Genomic DNA, 14,417 nt, shown 5'->3' with positions numbered 1-14,417 from the left:
GGGCATGGAGGAGATTCTAGGAGACAAGCAGTTACTCTAGAGAGAGCTGGAGAGGGCCATAGAAGGTCCATAACCCATTAGCAGGACCAGTATCTGCTCCTTTGGGCAAGGAGGAACAGGATGAGCACTGCCAGAGCCCTACAAAATGACCTCCAGCAGGCCACTGGTGTGAATGTCTCTGACCAAACAACCAGAAAGACTTCATGAGGGTGACCCAAGGACCCCATGTCCTCTAATGGGCCCTGAGCTCACTGCCCAGCAGCATGCAGCTCGATTGGCATTCGCCATAGAATACCAGAATTGGCAGATGCACCACTGGTGCCCTGTGCTTTACAGATGAGAGCAGGTTCACCCTGAGCACGTGACAGAAGTGAAAGGGTCTGGAGAAGCCATGGAGAACATTATGCTGCCTGTAACATCATTCAGCATGAGCAGTTTGGTGGTGGGTTAATGATTGTCTGGGGAGGCATATCCATGGAGGGTCACACAGACCGCTACAGGCTTGACAAAGGCACCTTGGCTGCCATTAGGTATCAGGATGAAATCCTTGGACCCATTGTCAGACCCTATGCTGGTACAGTGGCTCCTGGTGCATGACAATTCCCGGCCTCATGTGGTAAGAGTATGCAGGCAGTTCCTGGAGGATGAAGGAATTGATACCATTGACTGGCCACCACACTTTCCTGACCTAAATCCAATAGAACACCTCTGAGACATTATGTTTTGGTCCATCCAATGCCACCAGGTTGCACCTCAGACTTTCCAGGAGCTCAGTGATGCCCTGGTCCAGATCTGGGAGGAGATCCCCCACAACACCATCTGTCATCTCATTAGAAGCATGCACTGATGTTGTCAGGCATGTATACAAGAACACAGAAGCCATACAAAGTGCTGCGTACAATTTTGAGTTGCTGCAATTAAATTTTGGCAAAATGGACTAGCTTGCCACATAATTTTTTCACTCTGATTTTTGGGACGTCTTTGAATTCAGGGCTCTGTAGGTTGATCATTTTCATTTCCATCAAACGATGTGGCATCCTTTCGTTCCTAACACATTACCCAGTCTATATCAGTATAGATATCCAGGAGGATTTCTTTTCCCATTGAGATCTGATGTGTTTTCAAAGTGTTCCTTTAATTTTTTGAGCAGTTATATATATATATATATATATATATATATATATATATATATATATATACACACACATACTGTATATAGCAAAATCACTGTGCTTTGCAGTGACGAAGAACTGCTTTTAAATTTTTATTAAGAAGAAAACCTTTTTAAACTGAGGGAAAATATACCAATAACTATCTGTCAAGGATCTCTTTGTATAACACGTTGTTAGTTCAGCAGTCCGGTTGTAATATGACCAAACTGTGCACTGAGATTACTTTTGACAATGCAACGTATAGTTTTGTCCAGGAGAAAAGCAATGTTGCCTCAAATCAATGGCAACCTTTTGTAGGGTGTGTCCCTGAGACTTAATTGTCATCACGAAGCAGAGCCTTAAAGGAAATTTGAGACATTTCAATTGAAATCAGAGATCAGAGGGTATAACGGTGATGCGAGGAATACATTCAGAGTGTGGTGCTCTGCTGTTTTTTTGTGTAGCTGCCTTCACACAGCTTCTCCGCTGCTTTATAAACGAACGCCATATAAGGCCATCGTTTCTCCTTGCTTCGCAGTTCTGTACTGTTTTATTGTTCGTTTATTATGATTCTTATAGTTATTATGTAGCTTTTCGAGACTTACTTTACTGTTCAGGTACCCATTTCCTTTATTTAATCCGCGGCTTGTACGTTATTTTTTGCTCGTTTATTACGATTATAGATATTTATTGATTACCTTCTTTAGCTGACTGCCTGCTCATATAAGACGCTCCGCTGGTTTTTTGTGAAACAGCCTTTACACAGCTTCTCCACTGTTTTATAAGTGAATGACATATAAAGCCATCACCTTGTCAATTGTGTAATGCGTTTTTTGAACAGGTTTGATGCATGGAAGTGATCACTCGTACTGCGTTCAGTCAGTTCACGTGAGCTGCTCTCGTGTGATGTTGCTATGTCCACGGCTTTATTTAATGTTAGCTAAGACCCGGCACTTAAAAGTTTCTCGCTACAGCAATTTTAACTCCATTACAAAGTGATCCAAAGTCTCGTTTATACCTTGTGTCTTCTCATTAAACTTGTATGTTGCGAATAAAGTATTCAGCGTTTTTCTATAGCGCTTTTTGGGAGCTCTTCCTTCTTTTCTACGTACTGCGGTCACAGTCAGTTCACGTGATTACGTGGGAGGTGTGATGATGTCACACGCAGCTCCGCCCCCCACGGCTGTCAAGCTAACGTCCATTACAGTATATGGAGAAAAACAGGTTCCAGTTATGACCATTACGTGTAGAATTTTGAAATGAAACCTGCCCAACTTTTGTAAGTAAGCTGTAAGGAATGAGCCTGCCAAATTTCAGCCTTCTACCTACACAGGAAGTTGGAGAGAGAGTGTGAGTGTGTGAGTGAGTGAGGGCTTTGCCTTTTATTAGTATAGATTTGGCCCTTTAACTGCCAGTGTTAATTATGCAACAAGCTTGCTCCACTTGAGGACTGTAGTAGGCATAATGCTATTCCGGAATAAAGTGTTTGTTACATGTCACAGTTAAAACTGTGGAGAAAATGACATTTCCACAGATAAGCTCGCCTCTTTCCTTTTGCATTTATACGTAATCTGTCAATGCTCAGTAATTTGTTGACACATTTTCTATTTTGTGTGCGATACCTGTTAATGCTGTCACTTCTTGCATTTTGTGCACACCAGTCTTTAATTTTGCCCCATATTTTGAAGTAGATCCACCTGTTAAATATTATCACCCTTCATATTTTGAATACAGTATATTTTCATTTCCAAACACTTACATTTCAAAGCCACTGCTGCATATGCCTAGGTGATCTGATGCAATTTAAAAAATGGGACAGTTGCACTCTATCCCCTCTAAAAAGAAGAACTAGACATTGTTTTAGTTGGCCTAGATACACCCTCACATACTTCAAATACTAGAAACGCCACAATATGAGTAATTCCCTGGTTTTGGATTTATGATACGAGGTATGTCTATTAAATAACAAGACTGGGATTCCACCTAGTAAACAAAGCAGTCAGAACCAGTTATAACTGCATGCGTGGTGACCTTGAACATGTCTGAACCTGCATGACAAGCAGCAACACTATGACATTCAGTTGATTGTGAGTCGCCATTTAGTTTGGTTGCATTTTCTGTAGTGTGATGAAAATATGCTAAGTTTAAAAGATGAACATGTCAATTTGAAATTTTTAGTAAAATTGCACAAAACACCAACAGAATGTTTTCAAATGCTTACTACAGCTTACGGGAATGACTACCTGTCTTGTGCGCGCGTGCTTGAGTGGCACAAAAGATTCAGCCAATGACGTAAGAATGTCGAAGATGATGAACGCTCTGGACCAAGAATGAAAAAAGCTTGTCAAGGCAAGTCAAAATTCAAAGCCATGCTCATTGCGTTTTTTGATATCAAGGGTGTAATTTTGGAAGAATGGGTTCCAGAAGGCACAACAGTTAACCAGCATTATTATAAGGAAGTTTTGATAAAGCTGAGAGAAAAAGTCAGAAAAAAAAAATGGCCTCAACGGAGGGAAAATGGTTTAATTCTTCACCAGGACAACACGCCTGCTCACACAGCACTTTCTGTAAAGCAGATTTTGACTGACAAGCACATTACTACACTTAAACATCCTCCATATTCGCCAGATTTAGCACCGTGCGACTTATAGCTTTTCCCAAAAGTTAAATCAGTGCTTAAAGAGACACGTTTTGAGCCAGGTGCTGCTGTAAAGAAAACGGCGGATGTGTTAAAACAGCTGACAGAAATTGATTTGCTCCATGCCTTCGACCAGTGGAAAACACGACTGCAGCAATGTATTAGTGAAAATGGGGAGTATATTGAAGGGGACTAGCATTAAATTTGTAGTACATATAAATAAAGGTGGGTTATTTAATCAGTCACATTATTTAATAGAAATACCTCGTAAACTCACACATTAAAATTGTTCACAAAACATACTAATGTAAGTTTTGTAAGTGGCTAATGACATTGTACATTGAAATTCGGCTAGCCCATAATGGATTCCCCCTACCCTCAAAATCCCTCTCTCTCAGTGTAAACTAGACTGAATCAAAATCATTGTCAAAAGAAAGGAGTCAGTGCTGCAGTTTACTTCAGTGCACCAGGCATAATCCTCTGCTGTCTGTTAATTCACTCTTCAGCAGTAGTCACTGTTGGTGCACAGGTAAAATCTCATTCATGATGACCCACAAGCTGGCTTGAACTTTTTGTTTATACCAATTTTAGTAATTGCCTCTGTCATTATCTTCTAACTAATGTCTGTGCCTTGCCTATCATGACATGGAGTAACAAAAGAGAAAATTGTAAAAAGTCATCACAAGGCAAAATAAAATTAAACTTTTAAATTATATGCTGGGGAGGGAATGGAAAAAGTAAAGCAATTTGAGGGGAGTTTATTAGTATACCAAGGAGAGTTGTGCAAATAAAGTGTAAAGGAGAGAGTAGCAAAAGAGTTACAGAGTATATGGTTATCTGAAGTGCCTGTGTAGAACGGAAAGCTTATCAAGTATAGTCTCACTATAGCTGATGAAACAATTTTACTTTGTTGTAGGACATAATCAATATGAGCAATGCTAGAAACATCATAGCCTCCAGGTTTGAGGAGCTGTCAACAGATATTAGAAATCAAGTCACTGAAAAGGCAAAGGAAATGTGTCTACTTCTTTTCTGACAACTGACCTAACAAACTGGGCAGCTAGATGATGATTTTTTTTCAGTCACAAAGAAACTGTGTGACCTAGACATGCTGCTGGGAAACAGTAAGGGTTGACTAGAAAGCCATTAGTATAAGAGCCAAACAGTTTGAAGTTGTGGACTGTGGAACAAAACTAGTGCTCATGGTGTCCATTTATTTGAATATGCAGAATAATCACTCCATAAATTTTAAAAGCTGACCAAATAAAAACGACATTTTAAGGATAAAGGAAAAACAAACAAACTTCTAATCTGCTTTTTTTTAGCCTATTCAAGTATTTGCTTTGGTAAATTATTCCACATTAATTAAATTACAATTACCTTAAATATATTATGTCTATGTGACTTTTCCACCTAAACCCCAAAGTTGGTGTGAAATTATGGTTGCATGAGTGATTAATCCTGGTGATAAACTGGCTTGACAAGGTAGCCTTTAGACACTGCAGCCCTTACTTAGATGAAGTGACTCTGAGAACTTTATGGGCTGTTAAATTTTAGGATTTTGCACAATATCAGCATGACTGCATTGTTTTTCTTTAACCCATACAAGCAGGACTGGCTAAACTGGGCCAGTGTGTGCACGTATAAGTGGATGTGGGAGTGTGGCCTTCAATGAACAGATATTCCAAAAAGAGTTGGTTTCTGCAATGTATCCTGTAATGTTGGAATAAGCATTGAATTCCCACAATTCTGAACTGGATAAGTGGTTAAGAAAATGGATGGAGAAATGATTGGCTGAAAAATTATTATCTGTGGATACTGACTAAAATATTTAGGCAATAGTAAATTGCCACTAATGTGTGTTTATGTGTGTGTATTCAACCTGTGATGTACTGGCACCCTGTTCAATGATCATTTCTGCCTTTTGCCTGATGCTTGCTGGGATAGGCTTCAGCTTCCCTGGATGACTACATTTGAAAATGGATGTATTACAAACATCTCTTTACTAATTAACATAATTCAAATAAACAACAATCAAATATTGTTGTAGCTTCCCTTTTCGTTCTGAAGATATCCTGAAGCGAGGTTAATAAATGTATACTGTACATAGGAACCATCAGCTTAGTAATGCAGGATTTCAATAGAAAATAAAATACATTTTGTTATAGCTGCAGACTTCCACGGGAAGTACACAGGATTGTGTACACCCTTTAAATGAAAAGAGCCTTCATAAATACTTTGTTGTTGTCAGTTAAAAACAAAAAAGCGAAACAAACAAAAAAATTGGAAAAGAAAATGCAGAAAAAGCAGTAAAGAAAAGCTGTGTTGACAAATTAAACTATCAGTTCTATGCAGTACTTAGACCACATTTGGACACGAGAGTCCTAATTTCTGCGTATGTTTTCATGGCAAAGCACTTCCAAAAATTCAGTCTCACAAATAGAATATGAAATTATTTCTGTTTATAAATACTTTGTAGATTACAGTGTAAGGCTTGCTGCCGATTTACTTTTATGACTTGTAACATTACACAACTGGGATGATTAAAGAAATAACAATCTGTGGTTAAGAGTTTTGTTTATTATATATATATATATATATATATATATATATATATATATATATATATATATATATATATATATATATATATATATATATATATATATATACATATATACATACATACATACATACACACAGTACATGGTAACAAACTAACTTAACATTTTCTTTCCATTTAAGGGTAACACCAACCTGCAATTAGGGTTCATTTCCTCTAAACTCAATGCACAAAATATTTTTTCAACATTACATGTACTACCCAATCCAAATGCCAGTGCCCTATACAAGTACATCAAACCAGATCGAATAAATGGATATGTGGATCAACAGATGTAGTGCTACAAAAGTCTGAATTACCATAAGATGCCCTAATTCAAGAGGTACATAAGAAATTAAATTACTTCATGAGGTAGATGTACAGTACAGGCCAAAAGTTTGGACACACCTCCTCATTCAATGTGTTTTCTTTATTTTCATGACCATTTACATTGGTAGATTCTCACTGAAGGCATCAAAACTATGAATGAACACATGTGGAGTTATGTACTTAACAAAAAAGGTGAAATAACTGAAAACATGTTTTATATTCTAGTTTCTTCAAAATAGCCACCCTTTGCTCTGATTACTGCTTTGCACACTCTTGGCATTCTCTCGATGAGCTTCAACAGGTAGTCATGAAATGGTTTTCACTTTACAGGTGTGCCTTATCAGGGTTATTTAGTGGAATTTCTTGCTTTATCAATGGGATTGGGACCAGCAGTTGTGTTGTGCAGAAGTCAGGTTAGTTGGACGATCATTTATTTTTCAACAGGCCAATGACCCCAAACACACCTCCAGGCTGTGTAAGGGCTATTTGACCAAGAAGGAGAGTGATGGAGTGCTGTAAATGGTCATGAAAATAAAGAAAACACATTGAATGAGGAGGTGTGTCCAAACTTTTGGCCTGTACTGTACTCAATAAACAAGAATAGTCACCTCAGGTATTTGTGTGCTTCAATTTAAATGCCTCAAGTCTAAATATTCTTGATTATAACAGAAAGTTGCCATTTTTTATCCTCTGATAGAGTCACATAGAGCACAACATCACTAGTAAAGGATTAAATAAAAAAAAATAAAAAATAAAACATTTTTAAATTATTTTCCTTGAAATAAGTCTAAAATGATACCTGTCATGCTTATGTTTGAAATTTGTCATTTTTAATCTTCCGGCATAGGCTCTTAGAGGGTTAGGATGACCAGTAAAGAATCAAATTTCTAAAGTATTGTATTCATAATCAGCAACTTCAAAACAGCACAAAACAATACTCCACTTGCCTATATTACCGATCCCCATTTCTTCGAAGTTTTGTGAAAGGGAGTGAGCCCCTGGGGCTATTTGAAATTCTTCTGAACAATTTTGCTGAAGACACTTATCTGTTTACTCTTCATCATAAAGGTGTAATATTGGCCAAAAATTTGTTTTTCAGGTCTAGAGGGCCAAAAATAGAGGGGACCACAAAAAGATTGCCATCTTGCATAACCAGACATCAAGATATATGGAGGTTTTTCTCATACCAGTGAGACAGAAGACACCAAACAAAAAGTGATTTCAAATCATTAATACACAATATACTCAACTGTTCTTGTAAACATGGCAAAACGGAAATCTGAAAGTAAAAATATATATATATTTTTTTTTTTTTTTTTACTTTAGAGAACATTAATTAATTTTTCTAATAGTGTAACATTTTCATATTTAAAAAGACATCTAGAGAATTAATTCTATTCATTTCAGGTAATTTTTTGCCTTTTTTTTTGATCACACATCATTCCATAAAAACAAATCAATTTTTACAAACGTTACAAGAAATTTGTAATATTAACAGAAAGCTGTAAAAGGTCACATAAAGTACATACTAAATTATTATGAAGTTAGAATTAACGAATGGAATTAGGCTGTAACAATTTCAGGCCTATATTATAATCAGCAATTTTTTATTTTAAGACTTCTATTTAAAAATAAATAGTAGGTGCATTTCAGTAAATATAAAAGTCTGAAATGTCTATGCAAGGAAGTGTTAAAATGAAAATACAAAATCTGACAAGCTTCAAAGTGAGTGAAAGTTAATCCATTTCCAATTAGTCATGAATGAATGAATACTTTAAAACTCACAAAACAGCTTTAAAAGGATGAAAACTCTCTGCAGCAGAATTTTTTTCAAAGTATGGTACAATTGCAATTCATAAAAAAAAAATATGAAAACAAGAAATACATAGTCTGAAATTGATTAATGAATGAGGATAAATGACATTTGTCTTCTTTTGGTCAAATCAGCTTTATGCCACGTGTACCAGAAGTCTCACGTGTGGCCTAGAAACCCAGTAACATAATGATCTTCCAGCTGGAGACCCAAGCGCAATGAGGACACTTTTTTTTTTTTTTAAATCCTGTGTTTATGAGATAATCGGGCATCCTAGTAACTTGATGAAAGTGCATTACTTGACCAAAAGACTACTAATGATTATTTTTTTCTGTATAGTTTCAAATGCAAAACCATCACCTAAGCAAAAAAAAACACCTTTCTGCTCCAGTTTCCACAAGCTTAAAAACATGACAAATAGTGACGAGGGGTTCATTTCAACCAACTCTCTTAAATGTTATTTTTACCGCTGAGCTTCAAATATAAAAGTGTTATTACTTTTTAAAACGCTACTTCAATCCAAGACTGTTACACAGATGAAGTTTTCATGGGATATTAAGAAGCAGTCGGTGTATAATGGAGTGGGTACACTATTGTAATATGGAAAAGATCCAATAACAGTGTTTGCAACAGGCATGCCAAGATTAGTAAGGCCAAATGGAACACAAAAGCATAAAATGCCCATGAGGAATGGGGTGACAGATTTTTCACTTCAAAGACTTTTGATGATGGTTTAGTTTGTTTTTTTCAAAGGGTTTAATATGTAATATTAGTATGATTGCTAATGGCTAACAATATGCAATGATTTCTAAGATTGTTATGCTTTTAAAACTGGAGACCTTCCCAGAATATTTTCTGTTGCATGAAATTAAAGCAATTATCACTTCTACCAGTTTTTTTTTTTTTTTACTGCCAATGACAGCCTAGAATTAAATTTTATATGTACCAGTGAAACACACAGACTTAACAGCCCTAAAAGAAAATGCTACAAAAGACTAGATATAAACAGTAAACCTTCCACCTGTCGTTTACAAACCAATTATATGTGATTAATTAATTCAGAACATGTATTTACCATGTCCTGGGGGATTATCAATAGATGGGAAGTCTGGGACTGTGCTGTAAATATAATTAGCTTTACTGCCCATCTTAATGACACAGACATTTAGTTTGGTGTGCTCCTGACTGTTGAAGTGAGAGTGAGCACCATGGTGAGAACAAAAGAGCTGTCAGAGGACTTCAGAAAAAGATTGTAGCAGCCTATGAGTCTGGGAAGGGATTTAAAAGATCTCAAAAGATTTTGAAATCAGCCATTCCACTGTCCGGAAGATAGTCTACAAGTGGAGGGCTTTCAAAACAACTGCCAACATGCCCAGGACTGGTCGCCCCAGCAAGTTCACCCCAAGAGCAGACCGCAAGATGCTAAAAGAGGTCTCCAAAACCCTAAAGTGTCATCTCGAGAACTACAGCAGGCTCTGGCTACTGTTGATGTAGAAGTACATGCCTCTACAATCAGAAAGAGACTGTACAAGTTTAACTTGCATGGGAGGTGTGCAAGGAGGAAACCTTTGCTTTCCAAGAGAAACATCGAGGCCAGACTGACATTTGCCAGAGATAAAGTTGACAAAGACCAGGACTTCTGGAATAATGTTCTTTGGACAGATGAGTCCAAAATTGAATTATTTGGACACAACAGCAGAGGACATGTTTGGCGAAACCAAACACAGCATTCCAAGAAAAGAACCTCATACCAACTGTGAAGCATGGAGGTGGAAGTGTCATGGTTTGGGGCTGCTTTGCTGCAGCAGGACCTGGTCAGCTCACCATCATAGAATCCACGATGAATTCTACTGTGTATCAGAAGGTGCTTGAAGAACATGTGAGACCATCAGTTAGAAAATTAAAGCTGAAGCGGAACTGGACCATGCAACATGACAATGACCCAAAACATACTAGTAAATCAACCAAAGATTGGCTGAAAAGAAGAAATGGAGAGTCCTGGAATGGCCAAGTCAAAGTCCAGATTTGAATCCCATTGAGATGCTGTGGGGTGACTTGAAAAGGGCTGTACGTGCAAGAAACCCTCAAACATCTCACAGCTGAAAAAGTTCTGCATTGAGGAGTGGGGTAAAATTTCCTCAGACCGATGTCGAAGACTGGTATATGATATATGTATTATCCTATATTTTATCTGTTTCTACATTTGGAGCACAGGTGTGGTATACAGGGCTAGTGCTCCCTGAAGCTGTTAACAGGGTGGGAATATCCCACAACTTGCTCTGATATTTAAACACTTGAAACATAATTCCACAAACTGTCCAATGTCCTTCACACTGCACAGATTGTTTTGTTCCTTGCAACTCAAAATGAAAAATGGTTTTATGGTATATAATAGGACGTGTGATGTCAGCATTCGTTTGAACTATTAACACAATCTAGCTATCATGTTCTCATTGCCAATACATTTAACAGTGGTTGCAAAAAGGTTCACTCAGGTGTAAAAGTACAGTACAATACAGAAGCCATTCCATAAAATTTATTTACAAAGGGAAGATGAGGGCACACTGTAAAATTGCTCAAAAACAACACTGTATAATATACTTTAACAGTTTACCCAGCTATAAATTACCAGTACTAAAAAGGGCACAGCACAAAGACATGCAATGGAATGGACCATCACGGTCTCTATATCAAAAGATGTCGAACAGTGGTAGCAGCCAGCCTCTAAGCGCTGGCGAGCAATGAAGTAAAGAGAAGACAAAGGAAATGAACAGTCAGCTGGAATGTTTTTCCAAAGTTCTTGGATGACCCCTGAGGACTCATACATAGAACAAATAGGGTCCTGCTACATATTATGAGGACAGTCTGCTTACTGTATGAGCCACCATAAGTGCCTGAACCTGTAAGTGTGAACTGGGACTAAAAAGTGCAAACATGCCTGGAGCCGTCAGAAGGAACTGCTGAGTTTTTTCCCTAGAAGTAAACTTAGGGAAGGTTCTAAAGACAAATCCATGTCAGTATGTATGTTCTTCTTTTAGTTGTTCCTATACAGTGAATTTGTGGCTAAATAAACTACTATTTAACTACTACTATTCTAAATTACTAAAATGTGGTAGTTTTTTGCTCTGAAGTTAGAGTTGCAGATGAAGTGTCAAACTGTCTTCTCAAGTCTCTCAAATATTTATATTTGAACTGTCAAGAAGAAAAAATGTCTGTTGCTTTAGGGTGTTTGTTTTGGACTTTACTCTGTTTAGTTGGTGTCTTGCTCCTTCTTGCCTTTCAAAATATTAATCAAAAGTTGTGTAATTTGGGGTTATTTTTGCCCTTTACTCTCCGTTATCTCTGACACTGCAAGTATGGTATGAAAATTTAGGTTTGATTACTTACTATTCAAGTACCAGGATCATTTCAGATGATGTCTCATAAACTTCATGGATATCAATCACCCAACAGTTCGAAGTGGCCAATTCTATAACAGCAATTTCATGGATAATCTCCAGGCGGCAGTCTTGCCCTTTTCTTCTCTTTCTCATGAACTTAGCAGCATATTCTTTTCCAGTGCTCTTTTTAACACACTTCTTAACCACAGCAAACTTTCCCCTGCAAATAAAAAATATATGGATTTGAAAAGGGCTTTCACTGTGTACATCCTGAAATAGACTATCATAGTACTTCTGAAGATGCTGCTCTTCACTGACATTTAAATATTCATTATTTTCTATTGATATAAGAAATAGGTGAAACATACCCATATTGATAACATTTGTACAACAGCATAAGAATGGAGTTTCATGATTGATGGATGGAAATAGGTATGATGCTATTGTAAAAATATTGATGCTTAGTTTTTTTAATTTATGGCGGGGTGGGAGGGAGATCATGTACCCTTTAACTTTTCTACACCAAACATGGTATTGGGTACCACAGACACACAGACTTTTGGTTTGGAGACATTTCTTTGCTTGAACACAGTGGCATCTGGGTACTGATGAGAATCATTTTAATATAGTAGGAAACAATAATTCATAAGCCAGTAATTCACACATTGTATTACAAACAGCTATTTATAATTTAGTGGAGAGTGTACATTACTCTTTATTATTTTGCCAATTTAAACATGTGACTGAAAGGAGGATTTTTTGAAACCCCACCTTATTTTTACTATTTGAATAATGATTCCTGAAAAGTTATTTTATTACTTCATAACAGAATAATTTCTCTCATTTCATACACAACCTATTTAAGACAGGTATAACTTAAACTGAGATCCTTTTAAATGATGACTTCAGAAAATAGTACCTATTAAAATATGACATTGGCAACGATTAATTTCAATGAAAAGCAGAGGTTTGCAGACTTGCATGCAGTTAACTAAAAATTAATGAATGGTTACTATAAAAACATTGAACATTACAATGTCATGTTATTAAACTCAACAATTAACAAGAGTAACTGATGGTTGGTCCTGACAAACATTGAGTCCACAAAGGACAGTGTGTTTCTGATTTTTCATTCCTGCACCTTTAACAATAAAATTGTCCTTATTAAAATTTTTAAATGATCTGGCTACAATTTTCAACTGTTTTTTTCCATCCCTATAGAAATTACATTTGATCTCTTGGTGGTAATGAGGGACTTTATTTCAGTTAAAGACAGCAAAACATACTTAGGTAGTGAGTGGGAAGTAAGTACAGTTTGTGAATGGCCACTATAAAAAATTAAATGAATTACAGTATTTCACTCCATCACAATAGTATTCCTGCCCAGTAGAATAATAAAAAACTGTTTTCTACTTAGTTTGCAAATATTTTAGTGATAACTCTGTTTTACATGGTACACAATCATACTATTTGAGAAGCACAGTGGCGAGTTGTGATCTCTTCTTGTTTTATCTTCAAGATTTTTATTATTATTATTATTATTATTGTAGATTCAACAGTATATCCAGTTTTATGTTCAATTAAACAAACTAGACCAGTGGTTCTCAAACTGTGGGGCGGGCCCCCCTAGGGGGGCACGATGTAACAAAATGGGGGGTGCGCAAAGATGTGAAAAAAAAAAAAAACAAGAATCAAAAATATGAAAAATACATCTATTGAAACCAAAACAAATTAACTTGAACTACATTCTGATACTAGAAAAATAAATATAGAGCTAAATAAATGTCAATAAAAGTTAAGTTGGTATAATAAAATATGCATCTATAATATATCATTAATTAAAAAAGAACAAATTGGTATTAGTGGGCTCCTTTCAAAAAGGCGTTAGGGCGGCGCGATTAAAACTTATGAAAACTCGGGTCGCAAATACTTAAAGGCTGAGAAACGATGACCTAGACTAACAAACCTGAAATTAACTGAATGCAGGATGCTGGGGACCTAATAAATTCATGAAAAGTTTACTCATTACTTATCTAAGGACACAGTAATTTTCCAGCAGAATGGAGATCAATCCCCAAAACAAAACAGACAATATATCACATTGCTAGAATAGAACATTCGGCCCAACAAAGCTTACCAATCCTATCCACTTAATTGTTCCAAAATAAATTCAAGAGTTTTGAAGGTCCCGAATGTCCAATTGTCTACCACAGTACTTTGTAACTTAGTGAGTTTATGGTTCTCTGAGTGAAGAAAAACTGCCTAATGTTTATGCAAAATTTACCCATAACAATTTTCCAACTGTGCCACACTGTTATTATTGAACTCATTTTAAGTCTCAATCCAGTGAAATAATTCCTTTCATAATTTTAAACATTTCAAATCATATCACCTCTTAATTTCCTTTTTCTTAAACAGAAAAGCCTCAGCTCTTTTAATCTTTCCTCATAAATAATCCCTGCAGTCCTGGAATCAGCCTTGTCACTCTTCTCTGGACTTTTTC

The 14,417-nt window shown here is 36.5% G+C and overlaps 1 protein-coding gene across 1 annotated transcript in view; it reads right to left on the bottom strand.

Annotated features, from left to right (window-relative positions):
• stk17a (serine/threonine kinase 17a) overlaps window positions 1-14,417 on the bottom strand; it is a 131,332-nt gene that overhangs the window by 22,155 nt on the left and 94,760 nt on the right. Inside the window, exon 2 of the mRNA XM_039753494.1 lies at window positions 11,922-12,134. Coding sequence (XP_039609428.1) covers window positions 11,922-12,134 — 213 coding nt within the window. The remainder of the gene's footprint in view (window positions 1-11,921; window positions 12,135-14,417) is intronic.

Source organism: Polypterus senegalus, chromosome 5 (genome assembly GCF_016835505.1).
Source record: "Polypterus senegalus isolate Bchr_013 chromosome 5, ASM1683550v1, whole genome shotgun sequence".
Lineage (NCBI taxonomy): Eukaryota > Metazoa > Chordata > Cladistia > Polypteriformes > Polypteridae > Polypterus > Polypterus senegalus.
The sequence above is the reverse complement of the archived record's forward strand: the minus strand, read 5'-3'. Positions and strand labels throughout refer to the sequence as shown.